Source organism: Vanessa tameamea, chromosome 13 (assembly GCF_037043105.1).
Source record: "Vanessa tameamea isolate UH-Manoa-2023 chromosome 13, ilVanTame1 primary haplotype, whole genome shotgun sequence".
In the NCBI taxonomy this organism is placed as follows: domain Eukaryota; kingdom Metazoa; phylum Arthropoda; class Insecta; order Lepidoptera; family Nymphalidae; genus Vanessa; species Vanessa tameamea.
Genome location: NC_087321.1, coordinates 7,597,261 through 7,610,414, shown reverse-complemented (window position 1 = coordinate 7,610,414; position 13,154 = coordinate 7,597,261). Strand labels below are relative to the sequence as shown.

The following is a 13,154-nucleotide window of genomic DNA, read 5'->3' as shown; positions in this document are numbered from 1 at the left end:
GCGTTCATTTAGACTTTTGCTAGAAATAAACTTTGGTTCATGTAATAATAATATACATATAATATATTCTTAATTGTTCCTTTTATGTGAAATGAGTTCGATCTCTATTCTTATTTTTAAAACCAGTTTTGTAAGTTTATTGCAAATTGATCAATTGTTTTGGTTCACCAAAATCAGTGGATAAGTGCATATTAAATTATATATGGTACACATTCTATGGCTTTTATTCCTGGAATGAAAAACGAAGGGCTCTACACGAAATGATTTATTGATATTGAAAGGTTATATTATATCTAATCTTGAAACCCTTATATTGTATATAAAATTAGTTATAAAGCACATGTAAAACATTGGAACCAAGTTTTATTATTTTTTGGCTTATATATTAATATGCATGTGCCTTCTGAACTCAATTCAAACTCCTTTATTCAATATAGAAGCATTACTTATTATTACTTATTAGCACTTATTGATTGTCAAATTAAACACTACCACCGTTTCGAAAAAGAATATACCCCGACCTGAGAAGAACCGGCGAAAGAAACTCAATTGGTTATTCTTTTTTTTGACAATTTTATTATTTTCATATATAAGCGTGCCGTATCAACATTGGTAAATAATCTAATTTTTTTGATCGCAAATGCTGCTGAACAAAAACATACTTATCTGGCAATTTAAAAAAATAACTTGCTTACAATTGTATTTACTAGCTTATTTAGTAATCATATCGTAAAAATAATAAAATTTGATATACGTAAACCTATCTTAATATTCATTATGTTAGGTTTAAATAAAGTAACTTGCTTATATTATTTTACAAGCTTTCTATACTTGCCTTAATTGAATTCCAATTTGTTTGATTATTTTAATAACTATATTACGTTAAGGCATAAGTGAGCGTGGAGCGATGGAGGGGAAGAGGACGACCGAGAGAGATGGATGTGAACGATCAGATAGAGAATAGAAGGAAAAGACATGCTGCGCCGAACTCTAATAGCTTGGGACAAGGGCAGTGAAAATAAGATTGCATAAGGCGTAGATAAACGTGATATGTTTTCGTTTGAGTAATATCAATTCTTCTTTCTTGGTATTGGTTACAGGACAAACTTAAATATTTATATATATTAACCTATATCATTTCCTCACCTAGATTTGTTTGGAGAAGAGGCGCCAAACAAATTAAAAGCAATCAGAAGTAATAGAAATAAATATGCAAAGTATTCTCTGAATTAGTTAATTCTTTTTTTTAAGTTTTTTTTTTAAGATATTCAGTGGGTAAGAATACCAAGGGAGCCTCCGCCTTTTTTATAGAATACTTATATTTTAACGAATATTTTTTGTATTTTTTACCTAATCGAGGCAGACGCTGTGCAGACGCAATTACAGGGATGTAAGGTTTCTGTGCGAGGTATTTATCAGTAACACTCAATCGAGCAAAATCAACGAGTATCCACACATTAAGTAAAATTAAATACAAGTTATTGTACATAATATGAGATATCAAACTGTCCATATTGTTTTTAGTACAAGCATTACACTATAGTATCAAAACATACAAAGACATTGCTTGTGGCGCGTGCCTAATGTTGTTTTAAAAATATTTGTTTGTGTATAAGTTTGTTATAGTAACATTTTACGCCTACTCCGACCACAGACAATCATGTCATGGCGGAGTAATCAGCTGTTAATTGCAATGCCGATGAGTAGAAATAAATCGTTTTGTTTCGGTCATTAATGCATAATTTTATCTTACTTTTCTTTTCAATTAAAAACATACAAAGTGATATTTAGTTAAAATGTATTTTTTAAAAGTCTAGGAATGGCGCGATGTCCTATGTCATCTGTCAGTTTTATTCATTCATCCATTGTAGTGCAGAAAAAAATGTGACTTGTTTGATAAATTCTGTTTTATCCATTAAATGCTAGATGAAGGTTAAACACAGAGGTTCCATGTTTACTTATCGTTTAACGAACTCACCGGTAACAATACTGTATAGTATAATCATTGAAATAACTACGTAGCGCAGCTTTTATAAGGCCTAACAAATTCCCTCTACAAAGAACCTGTGCGGCGTCGGCGGTTTCTGTTATTTTATTGGACATTATAGTGGTTAAGTGTTTTAGTTTATATGTTATAGTTGGTGCAAAAATAGTTTATTTAAGTGAGTGTAACGTATCGAATACGAAAATGTCGGGTCGTGTTCGAAAACAATCGGACTGTCCTGTTGGAAAACAGGGTCCTATGAGAGCGACACTGCCTGTGTCGTCTGTGATGAAGCAAAGTGGGGGGCTCAAAAAGAATGCAGCCAATAGTCCGACACTTTCGCCAACAAATGTGTGGCGAAGAATATCACCAGACCATGCCCTCTCTGGTCAAAGAAGTCCAGGAGCTGTTAACTACAAAGGTACTCTCTTACGATGAGCTATTGTGTATTAGAAATTAATAAAAATATTATTATTTTGGCTAATTTAACTTTAAACTTTTTATAAAAACTTAACTAAACAACTATGTGAGTTTATATGGTTATTAATTCAATAAAAAAGTGATTGTGATTTAAATGTTAATATTTGGTTTGAAATAATTATTGTTTTTTATATCAATAATACTGTCATAGGGCTTTAAACTCTCTTCCTTAAAATGATTAAACTGCATTAGTTAATAAATAAAAGTATTATAAATACAGAAATCCAAACCAAAAATAGCAAATCCCATATTATTAAAATATTTTGTTTTTATAATTATAGGCAAAGGACGGTTTGGGTCCAATGTAATCAGACGCACAGCCTCTCTAGATACTTTATATCACAAAGGACAATGGCCCAGGGATTACTACCTCCACGCAGGCCAGCTTCAAGTTGATAAGTCTACACAAGTAAGATTCTAGAATATACACACACTATTTGTTAATATATAAGCTGCTATTTATTGTTGTCAGAAAACATATATACATATAGTCTATTTAAATCGACGTAGGAATAGAGATAAACAAACAAAGCTTAGATTTATGTAATTAATGCAATTTGCTAAAAGCTCAGCTATATTGTGCATTACTAAGAGTTTATGATTAATATATCTTTGTTTATAATACAATACTACTACACTTAACTATTTATTATAACTAATTTTACTTCCAAAATTCTGATAAGTTTTATCAAAATTAAAAACCCTTTTTTTCATAAATGTTGTTTATTTGGCTTTTCTCCTCTTATGGTTGGAATATAGTATATATCTAGTAATAATTTATTGTTAAAGTTTCACTTTGATAGAATTAGTTCTATATTGTAGATTATTTCATATATTTTATTGTGGCATTACATATATTATTTATTATTGATTATCAAAAACAAATAAGATTTACAGACAAAAAATATATTAAAAATTCCTTTGTAAATATTTTTTTTTATTAGGGATGGCAGAAAATGTAAATTTATATCATATACATGGCTATTTAGGATTTTTACTTTACCAATATTTCATGTAAGTGTAGATATTTATTTTGAATGTATCTCATTTATAATATATAGGTATTGCATACTTTTTTAAAACAAATTATATATCATTCTCTACATTTTGCTTACTTAATCGAGTCTTTAAGTCATTCTTACTTCGTATAGTTAACTTTGTTATTTTATCTGACAAAAATCTTTATTGATTATTCTGTTGAAGTGTTAATTTCATGTTGAATATTATTGCAATGTTAAAATTCAGTTCATTTATTAGTTGCTTGAGTTTATTGATAAGAATTTTTATAAAGATGAATATAATTATTAAACTATATATGTATATATTAAGTTATTAATAAGTAATGGTAGATATTTTTCACAAGTAAACAATTTTCCTTTCCCGTCAAGATATAAGAAAGGAGCTTTTCTTATTCACTATATTGTTTACACCTTTGTAACAATCATTTATTTTCCTCTAAAGATAATTACATATTTTCTAGGTACAGAGTAAGTAAATGTGAAGGAAAACATAGGGAAAACCTGAATGTGTTAGATGAAAATCTGTGTTAATCTACATGTGTTATGTGTATCTGCCATCCAACATTGGAGCAATCTGGTGGTATAAACTCCATACCTTCTCCTTAATAGGAGAGGTCTTAGCCCAACAATGGGACATTTACATGCTGCTACTGCTTACTAAATGAGTCTATTATTACTTTACAACAGTACAATCATCAAATAATATCATAAGAATATTTTAAAAACTAATTTAAGTATTTATAAATTGTAATAATTTATGAATATAAACATATGCTAATATTTCTATGTTTTAAATATTTCTTTCATAATAGACAGATGATGGAGGTGGACTTTCTGGGAGGTCATCTAGGGGCTCTGATGATGACAAATTGGACCGTTTCATTTTAAGAAGTCGTCTACAAAGACCTCACAAGTCCACAGCATCAGGAGAATATTCCACACATTCAATGAGTCCAGGATTTTGTGAGTACCTTAAATAAATTCCATTAAAATTATATATTAGTGTAAACTATAACAATAAAAAAATATACTTAATGTATAAATAAAAAATGTAATAACTGAACAATTTTGTAACCACATATTATTTTATTTTTTATAGGGTCCCGTTTTGGTAGTGGCGGTGTACCTTTAAGAGCAGCACGGTCTTCTGTTGAGGGTCTAAACCAAGAAATTGAAAGACTTGTTCTTTGTCCAGCTAGTGGTACTCAGACTCCACATCTTGATAGACTACGAGATAAGGTTAGATTTTTTAAAATTTTATGTATGTAATTGTGTAACAATCATAATATAATACAAGTCGGACACAAAATATCTTAGTGTGACTATTATATAAAGCTAATATATGAATCTACTAGGTGAACCTGTGGCTTTACCTACAAAAAATTAGTGAAACTATAACTATATGCAATACCTCTTTTTATTCCCCCGAGGGGTGAAATAAAAAAGTGCTTTATGTCCTTCCTCAGGATTCAAACTATCTCCATACTAAATTTAATCTTAATCAGTTCAGCAACTTAAACATGAAGAGGTAACAGATGAAGTCATTGACTCTGGCTTCACAGTCAAAGACAAAAGACTACAAGTCAAAGACAAGTACGTTTTCCTCATTAGGTATTTAAAAAAAAATTTACATGCAAATTCCTATATGTTTTGGTCAAATTATCAATAAAGATTATGGTAGAATTGCAACCACTGGATGAACACTAGTATAAATAAATCTGTCTACAAGAATGAACCCTTTTTAGAGCAAAAATAAATATACTCTTAAACATTTTAATTAAATATGTACAATTTTCATATTTTAGGTTACTCCTGAAGGTCATCGTGCACCACTTGCAGAACTTCTGAGGCGTTCAGTCAACACACAGACTCCTCATGATCTTTGTCATACAGCTCATTCTTCAGGTATATTTTACTAATAAGATTCTTAATTACTGCTATAACATAATTTTGGTGTTTCCTTAAGTGTATATTTAGAGCTAACTTTCCTTGCTTGATCTTCTTTACTATAAATGGTAAACATTTATTGCTTTAAAAGTTCAAAATATGTTTACAATAAGATAATTTATCATAGTTACTAAAGATATCATAAATTAATTTTGTGACTATCAATTATGGTAAGATATAAAATGATTGTGAATTATGGGTATAGATCCTCCATCACGAGGTTCACTCTCCAGTGCGGGCTCAGCCGAGCTACTTGCGGCAGGTCTTAAATCTATCTTTGTTTCCAATTAGAGCACACTACAACTTAACAAATATGATCTATATTGAATTGAATAGTATTCCCTTTTATAATAAATTGTCCTCTAATATCATATGATTTAAAAAATCTGAAGTTTTTATAATATTTCTTGTAGTTGTTGCAGTGTGATCTTATATTTAGAAAATCCCTTACCTATTAGATGTTAGCACGAAACACAATAATTATTAACATCCAAGCATGAGAATTTTTAAGTTAATTTATTTATTTTAATATCTATATATAACTAGCTTGACATATAAACATTGTGAAAGCTTACAAAAGTAAGTTTATTTTCTTTTTCTGCCATCATTGATTTGAGTTTCAAATGTCTTAACTACATTTATACCCTCTAAACAATGTTTATAAGTAAGGCCATGTATAGTTTACTCTTAGTAATGTCAGGTTTTGAGTGTAAATTATTTTATTAAATTTATTAAAAACTTTGTTATAAATATATTATATGTATATCCTTATAGGTATATATGAATTAAAATAAATAAAGTAACTATTCATGTCAAAGTATTTAAAAAAAATACATCACATATTGGTGTTAAAGTTATGTTTAAATCTAACATCTACTTATTGGAATTGAATTGAAACTAATAATATTACTACAAATTACTTTAATTACTAAATAGTGGTTATACCACTAATTTTCTTAAGACTATAACATGTTAGTAGTTTTAGATTAAATTTTAAAAATGAAGACAGGAAATTGGTGTTTGAGAAACATTAGTTTATAAATTATTGTGTTGATTTTTGTAATGATTCTTAACAATAAGACTTTTTTTATTCGTGTTATGGGTGGTGGACCTTTTTAGTACTTTATAATGTAATTAAAAATCTGGTTTTCGAATCAAAATGGAACTGTGTATAGTCAACTCATGATTACATCATCTCAAAACAAGAGTCATACCATTTTATGTTTACAATAATTATGATTAGTTGCATGGTGGTTGTATTAAGAGGTCATATTTTTTAGATTGTTTAAAAAATTAAAAAAAGTACCCTATAAAATGACTAGTATTCATTAAAAATAGCATTACAAAATTATTAATAGCACATCCAATATAATTAATATTAAATCATCTGCAACCTTTGTTTTGGTAGACAGACAAGCTTTTTAGAAGTTTAATTTTTATCTTAAAAGTTCTATAAAATTACTTACATTAATTTTGTATTGATTTCATTTCAGGTGGAAGTGTGTGCTCATCACCTGATCTTGATGGTTCGAAGCTCGGAACTTCCCCACAAATTAATCGCTTCTTAGCCCGGGAACCTCCAGATGGTTGTGAAAAGGTAACATTTTATGATGGTGTTGTCTTACTTCAATTTTTATTTCGCTATTTATATACTCTGGGGCCAAGTCTGAATCTGTGATGAATAATAAAAATAATCAAAGAACACTTAATGCTGAGTTTGATGAAAAGTAAAGTGTCACCGTTGGATTATTTAGAAAATCAATATTCCTTCGATTTCTGGCTAGGAATATCCACATAGTTTTAGACTTTGTCACCTACGTCAAGTTTAATAATTCATGCCTGGCCATTCATTTATGCCTGGCCAGTGACAACAGCCACTATTGTACCTGAATACATTAAATAAAAACTTTTGATTAACAGGTTAACCTCAAAGCCGGTGAGGGCTCATACACCGAGCCGATCTCCGTGATGAAGCCCACCGTGCACGGGTTCACGCTGCGGCCGTCCCTCGGCTCCGCCTTCCAGCCGCTGCAGCCCGCACCGCCCGCCGAGCCGCTCTCCGAGCCTCATTCCGAGCCGCACTCCGAGCCGCACTGACTGACGACTGCCGCCTCGACAAAGACATGCACACACATACACTCGCGCACCGCCACATGAGTAAATACCCCACAGAGACAAAGCCCCTAGGGAGTGCACAAAATCTATGCTTTTTTTGGTAGGGTTGTCACATGAGAAATAATTGATTTATTTAATTATATATAAATATTATTATTTCAATCCATCGAATATTATTAAAAATTACAATCTTTAACGCGTCATTTGACTCTCGTGCCATAAGATTGTCAACTAGCCGAGCTGAAGCAAACCCATCTTGTCAACTGCAAGCGTGTATGTGGAGGTCACCGTCATATAGCTGTGCTTTGTTGTGCAATATTGTAGTTATCGCTTTGCGGTTCTATAAAGCTTTGTCTCTGTGGGGAATTTACTCATGTGACATCGGCCCCGGACGAATCCCCGAACCTCGGGAAGATATTGACACGCTCCTATATATCATTCGACACGGACTGGGATGAATTCATCCGGTTCGAGATGTTGCCGCCCGATACTGAATAGAATTGATGGAAATATTTTATGATTCGAATATTTTTAATATCAAAATTAATTTATTAGACGTCGATATACAGATGTGAAAGTTGTCATTTTTATGTGGTAATATCTTGACCCAAGCTAAGAGCGGTATTTAATTTTATATATAAAGGCAAACCTTTACTTTCACTATATTTAAAGGTTCTTAATTTTTATTTAGTCAATATTTTTCAATATTCAATCTCTCGTAACATTAGGTAATTTCATTCTACATTATTCATCAAGTTGTAAGTATCAAAGCCATGTCGCCCGCCTCATATGAGTAAATGTATTATAATTTCGATGGAGAAATCCTTTGTCGTCGATTGAGAATGGCGTTTCCTTGACAGCTGAGTGAACAGCTAACTATGATGATTTAGGATATAGTATTAAACTAGTACCTGGCTCTATTCAAAATTTTCAATATTTTGCTTTATATAAACACGTTAGTGTGAAAATTCGTGGTTTTTATAGTTTAATTAAATAAATCAATCAATTTTATTTAGTAATATCAAATTACAGGTGAATTCAAATTAATACTTTCGACTTCATATAAAAAAAAATTACAGCCTTTATGGATATGATCTTTTATATGAAATGAAAACAAATAATCTGTTTTAAAAATTTGTCAAAGCGTTTTTGGTATAATAAATCGAGCATGTCATTAATATATTAAATATTTGTTAAAAAGAAATAGTACACTGTGTGCACATTTTCATTCTGACTTAAGTGTATACTACACATTCAACAATGCATTAAGCAATTAAATTCGTTGTAAAAAAACCCTATTTTAAGGAAAACCTACCAAATTGCTAATATATTAATGGCATGTTTACATTTAATTAAACCGGATACAAACTCTTTTGTGTTACAAAATATTATGTAAAAAAATCGAAACACTTAATATTTTGTTATAACATAGCATGTTGGTAGTACTTATTCATACTTATCTGAAAGAGTACAACACAAATTTAATCAGTAGTGACAATAATTGTATATAAGTTAAATTTTTCTATTTGGATACTAAAAAAATAGCAAATAGCTATGTCCATTGTAATAATTTAGTAACCTAATGTTTGATGTTTGTCAATTTCCATTGAATGAGGACATTTGGTGTCGTTCGAAGACGCTACCGACTATTTCGGAACTGGATTTAGTTAAACCAACCAAAGCAAGGTCACTAACCGTTTTGCGTATTATTTGCATTTTCAACTTGAGCACAGATTTCATATTACTATATCGATTTGATTTTCGTATAGAGTATTTAGTATCGTTTAATGATGAAGTGAGAGGAAGTGAAGAAGCAGACGCGGAAAGTGACTGGATATCAATTTTGATCTCAAATATTCTTTAAAATGTGTGTATATAAACTGATATATTATGTATTACAAATTAATAGTTCGAATAACACATTTTTAATTTTGATTTAGTATTCTGAGTAAATTGCTATTATGTTTTTATCTTTGGTGATAAATAAACTTGGACCAAAATTCTCAAGGGCCAGAGTATCGGAGACGGGATAGGAGTGGTAAGCTTGATCTAGGCTGTTTTTCTAATGAAGATAGCTTTAAATAATGGGATTTGACATAAGAATGTGGAAGAAGATAGACTGATTTTTGAAATCTTTACTCATGCTTTGGTACAGGTATCTTGACAATGATTATAATAAAGTTAATATAAAAAGAAGTTTATACTAACTAGCATGTGCGCCATTTGCTCTTAATCTGGTATTAGAAATTGAATTATTATCGCCTCGTAGAGGTAAATTACACATAGATAATAATATCAACGTTCGATTGTATATAAAGAGTATGTATACAGCTTTTTTAAACTTTTCTTAAGAAATGCGTAGGGTGTCAGGTATCTGTACTGGGTATATTGGATAGACACGGTATTCGTTATTATATCATTCGGATAGGAAAGAATGGACCATGCCAATTGGATCTCTCATTTTGGCCAAAACGCATTTCTATCATCGAGACTGATAACGTAGAATGTTGAAAACATAGTAAGATCTGCTTATTTTTTTTTTAATGTTTTGTAAATTTCGACGGCAGAAAAAAAAATATTTTTGACGGCTCACCTTTGGAATATAGAGTATTTTAAATCTTGTCATTGCTCAAATCAAAATTTTTATTAAGAGCCATACTTATGATATATGCCGAATTTCAAATGTAAACATTGTGATTGTAAATTTCGAGTTGCTGATATTTATATATTATAATTTATATATGTGTGTATTGGTTATTTTTTAACAAATGAATGTGATATGTAAGTGAATATTGATTGTTACTTGACAACTTTCGGTACTGAAACACGTGAGTGCTTGTATCTATTTATCAGCTAACGTTTATAGGTCTTGCACAAAGTAAGCAGTAACCACGAGTTGTGAAGTGTTACCGAAGGTGCTGAGGAGTGATTTTTAGATGTGTAAAGTGAGGGCTGTTACTGGCTTGTGACATGACACGGTAGGATGTTGAATATCTTTTGGACTTACGGTAACTGGAAGGCAGTTTATTTTTATTTATCGGTGAATGTGACAAATGATCAATTCTAAAAAATGTTTTGATATTTGTACAAATAATTTCGTTTCTATTTTTATTAAAGTACATGTATGTAGATACTTTAAAAAATATTCAGTAGTATTATACAAAGCTAATAAAAAAAGTCATCTATGATTTCACATTCATTAGTAGTAAATATTTAATAAGGATAATGATAACATTCGCTGCGCAGAAAATGAAAATCATTTAAATATGAAAGACAAAGCCGAGCCAGTATTTAAAAACCGGATTACTGTGTAGATTTTTCTCATAAGTGCAATATCTAGCTGTAATGTTGACAAATATTCTAGCGAACCGTGTACGTCGTAAAACTGCGAGAATGCTGTATCAAACTGGAAATTTTGTTTCGTCTCCTCTCAAATCCTTTACTTAGTTGCACATTTATAACAAAATATGTACAGTTTCCGTAATTGTAAGCTTTATAATTGCATTGCTTCCTGTTAGCTTCCGTGACGTTATAGATTACCCACACACGAACCCCAAAACAATGTTATGCTTTATTAACATAATACTTACAATATTTAGATTTATGTCACAGGTCCAGGTTGTACTTTAGGATTTATCTTTCCCGATATCGTTACCTAATTTAAGGTTTAGTAAGTTTAGGTGACCCGAAAATATTAGCTGTTAATAAATGTGTGCTATTAAAGGTACCCTTACCAAATCATTTTATGTAAATCACTGGGTGTGGAGGAAGTTTCTACGTAAAGTTGTTGCCACATTCCACTACTACCTACCAATTATTGGAAAAACATATTTACCACAAACAACTTTATGTAGAAATGTTAATGTTTTTTAAAGTACATAAAGATATTTTTGTATGTTCAGGGTAGGAGTTGTGCAAGATGTACCATAAAAGTAATTTTGCTAGGACCTTAGATTTGATAGTTCTTTTATAGATGGTTAATATTATTTTAATGTTTGCTTTTAGATGATTGATAAGTTTGTAATTTTTATTACTATGATATTAGATTAAATACTAACATTAAAACTAAACCAAAAGTGCCCATTGAGATAAGTTTATAATTCAAGCAAGCCTTTTGTTTAGCATTTTGTTAAAAATAATGTTTAGGCAACAAAATTAGTGATTAAGGAAATTATGAGAGGATTGTTGAGTTTTAGTTTTCTAAAATTGTTGAGGTTTATTGAAAAAAAATTCTTTAATTTTTTTTACGCGTAATGCTCGACAAAAGGCTTGTTTTTAGAGGCATTAATTAACATCAATAATAATAGTATCGATTTTAAGTAAAGATAAGAATGGTTTTATTATAGTTTTGTTTCAGAGAAGAAATTCTAATTACTATTTTTGTTTCCAATATTTTATCACTTTTACCTGTTTTCATTGTAATGTATCTTGCTGTATTGCAGACATATCCAATATACAGACTGATTTAAGAACTGCTTTTTTATTTTAATAAAAAATTACAATGGCTAGTAAGCATACTTCTTTATAGACCCAAAATACATAAAATTTCTACAACTTTTTAGGATAACTTTATTTAAAAATAGTGGTTTCAAACTAAATTATTCATTTATTATTTTACTTCTCAGAGTTTAAAGATAATGAGTTTTTGCATGAAATAAAATAAGCGGCAGAAATAAAAGTCAAACATAAAAAACTAGTTAAATTTATTAGTACTGTATACTACGTTTTGTTTGTATGTCATCTAATAATATTCTGAGTTCTTCATCTTCAAATCTCCCTTCTAAAGATGGAATCAATGCTTTTGCTTCTTCTGGTGTTTCTGGACATAAATTTGCCAAACTTGCAACTTCAAACTTATGTAACTTCTTAGACTGGAGTAGACTAAAATAAAAAGTTAAATAATTATTAGAAAATAATGGAAAGGAATTGTAATGTATGTACACAACATTACAGTTAAGTTTTGTTTGAATACCTTATAGCTTTTATCAAGTATATTTTAATTTGTTTATTCTAGGCATAGTAGCCATTTGTACTTACTTCCTGACAGCAGTTATGGTTTCTTTGTTCTTAAATTTCTTAAACATATTGGTGTATGTAAGTGTCTTCATAAACACTTCAGAAAACTCTTGTTCCTCTTCTGCTGATTCATTTTGAGCTTTTCTATGTTCCAGTAACATGTCAACTTCAGATATTAATAGCGTTTCCGCATTTTCAAATTCTATAATAATAGAATATAGAAAAATTAAGTTATATACACTTAAACTATAATAATTGGTGTAATATATGAACATGCTATACCTTTAGGAAATTGTAAATCAGCAGCGTCTTCTTCAATTACATCTTGAACGGGTCCAGACATAGTCCTGTATTAAGGATATTGTTAAATAGGGAATTTGAACTGTGTATTAATATTAACATTATAAAAACGAATAAATTAAGCTAAAAAATAATTATATGATAATCCGAACAGTTTATATAATTTAATTTTGTTAAGCCAAACCGATTAATTTTTCATGTTTTAAATAAACAATGCCGGTTACCTAAAAAGTGAATTGGTATAAGAAATTTATAAATATAGCTGGCTAAGTACTGGCAGTTAAACGTTTACT

General features: G+C 29.9%; 2 protein-coding genes across 3 annotated transcripts; one reads left to right on the top strand and one right to left on the bottom strand.

The window, feature by feature from the left end:
- The first annotated feature begins 1,643 nt into the window (after positions 1-1,643).
- LOC113403341 (protein FAM117B-like) lies at positions 1,644-12,017 on the top strand. Of its 2 annotated transcripts, XM_026643855.2 has the most exons (8): positions 1,644-2,405; positions 2,746-2,873; positions 4,296-4,446; positions 4,583-4,722; positions 5,289-5,388; positions 5,636-5,692; positions 6,924-7,027; positions 7,351-12,017. In XM_026643855.2, exons 1-8 carry the CDS (start codon positions 2,189-2,191, stop codon positions 7,525-7,527), a joined length of 1,074 nt encoding a protein of 357 aa, XP_026499640.1. In that variant the 5' UTR covers positions 1,644-2,188; the 3' UTR covers positions 7,528-12,017. The 2 variants fall into 2 exon arrangements, with proteins under 2 accessions (XP_026499640.1, XP_026499641.1); XM_026643856.2 differs by lacking the exon at positions 5,636-5,692.
- Positions 12,018-12,231: 214 nt separating this feature from the next.
- On the bottom strand, positions 12,232-13,104 carry Polr2d (RNA polymerase II subunit D). The gene is made up of 4 exons (XM_064216676.1): positions 13,086-13,104; positions 12,844-12,908; positions 12,583-12,763; positions 12,232-12,426 (listed from the first exon to the last, which is right to left on the bottom strand). The coding sequence occupies exons 2-4, from the start codon at positions 12,902-12,904 to the stop codon at positions 12,252-12,254; spliced, it is 417 nt and encodes a 138-aa protein (XP_064072746.1). The 5' UTR covers positions 12,905-12,908; positions 13,086-13,104; the 3' UTR covers positions 12,232-12,251.
- Between the last annotated feature and the right edge of the window lie 50 nt (positions 13,105-13,154).

Coding starts and splice junctions, on each gene's coding strand:
- LOC113403341 (XM_026643855.2), top strand. CDS start 2,189: ATGTCGGGTCGTGTTCGAAAACAATCGGACTGTCCTGTTGGAAAACAG. Junction 2,874..4,295: donor AAGTTGATAAGTCTACACAA/GTAAGATTCTAG, acceptor CTTTCATAATAG/ACAGATGATGGAGGTGGACT. Junction 5,693..6,923: donor AGCCGAGCTACTTGCGGCAG/GTCTTAAATCTA, acceptor ATTTCATTTCAG/GTGGAAGTGTGTGCTCATCA.
- Polr2d (XM_064216676.1), bottom strand. CDS start 12,904: ATGTCTGGACCCGTTCAAGATGTAATTGAAGAAGACGCTGCTGATTTA. Junction 12,764..12,843: donor TGATTTACAATTTCCTAAAG/GTATAGCATGTT, acceptor CTATTATTATAG/AATTTGAAAATGCGGAAACG. Junction 12,427..12,582: donor ACCATAACTGCTGTCAGGAA/GTAAGTACAAAT, acceptor TTTTTATTTTAG/TCTACTCCAGTCTAAGAAGT.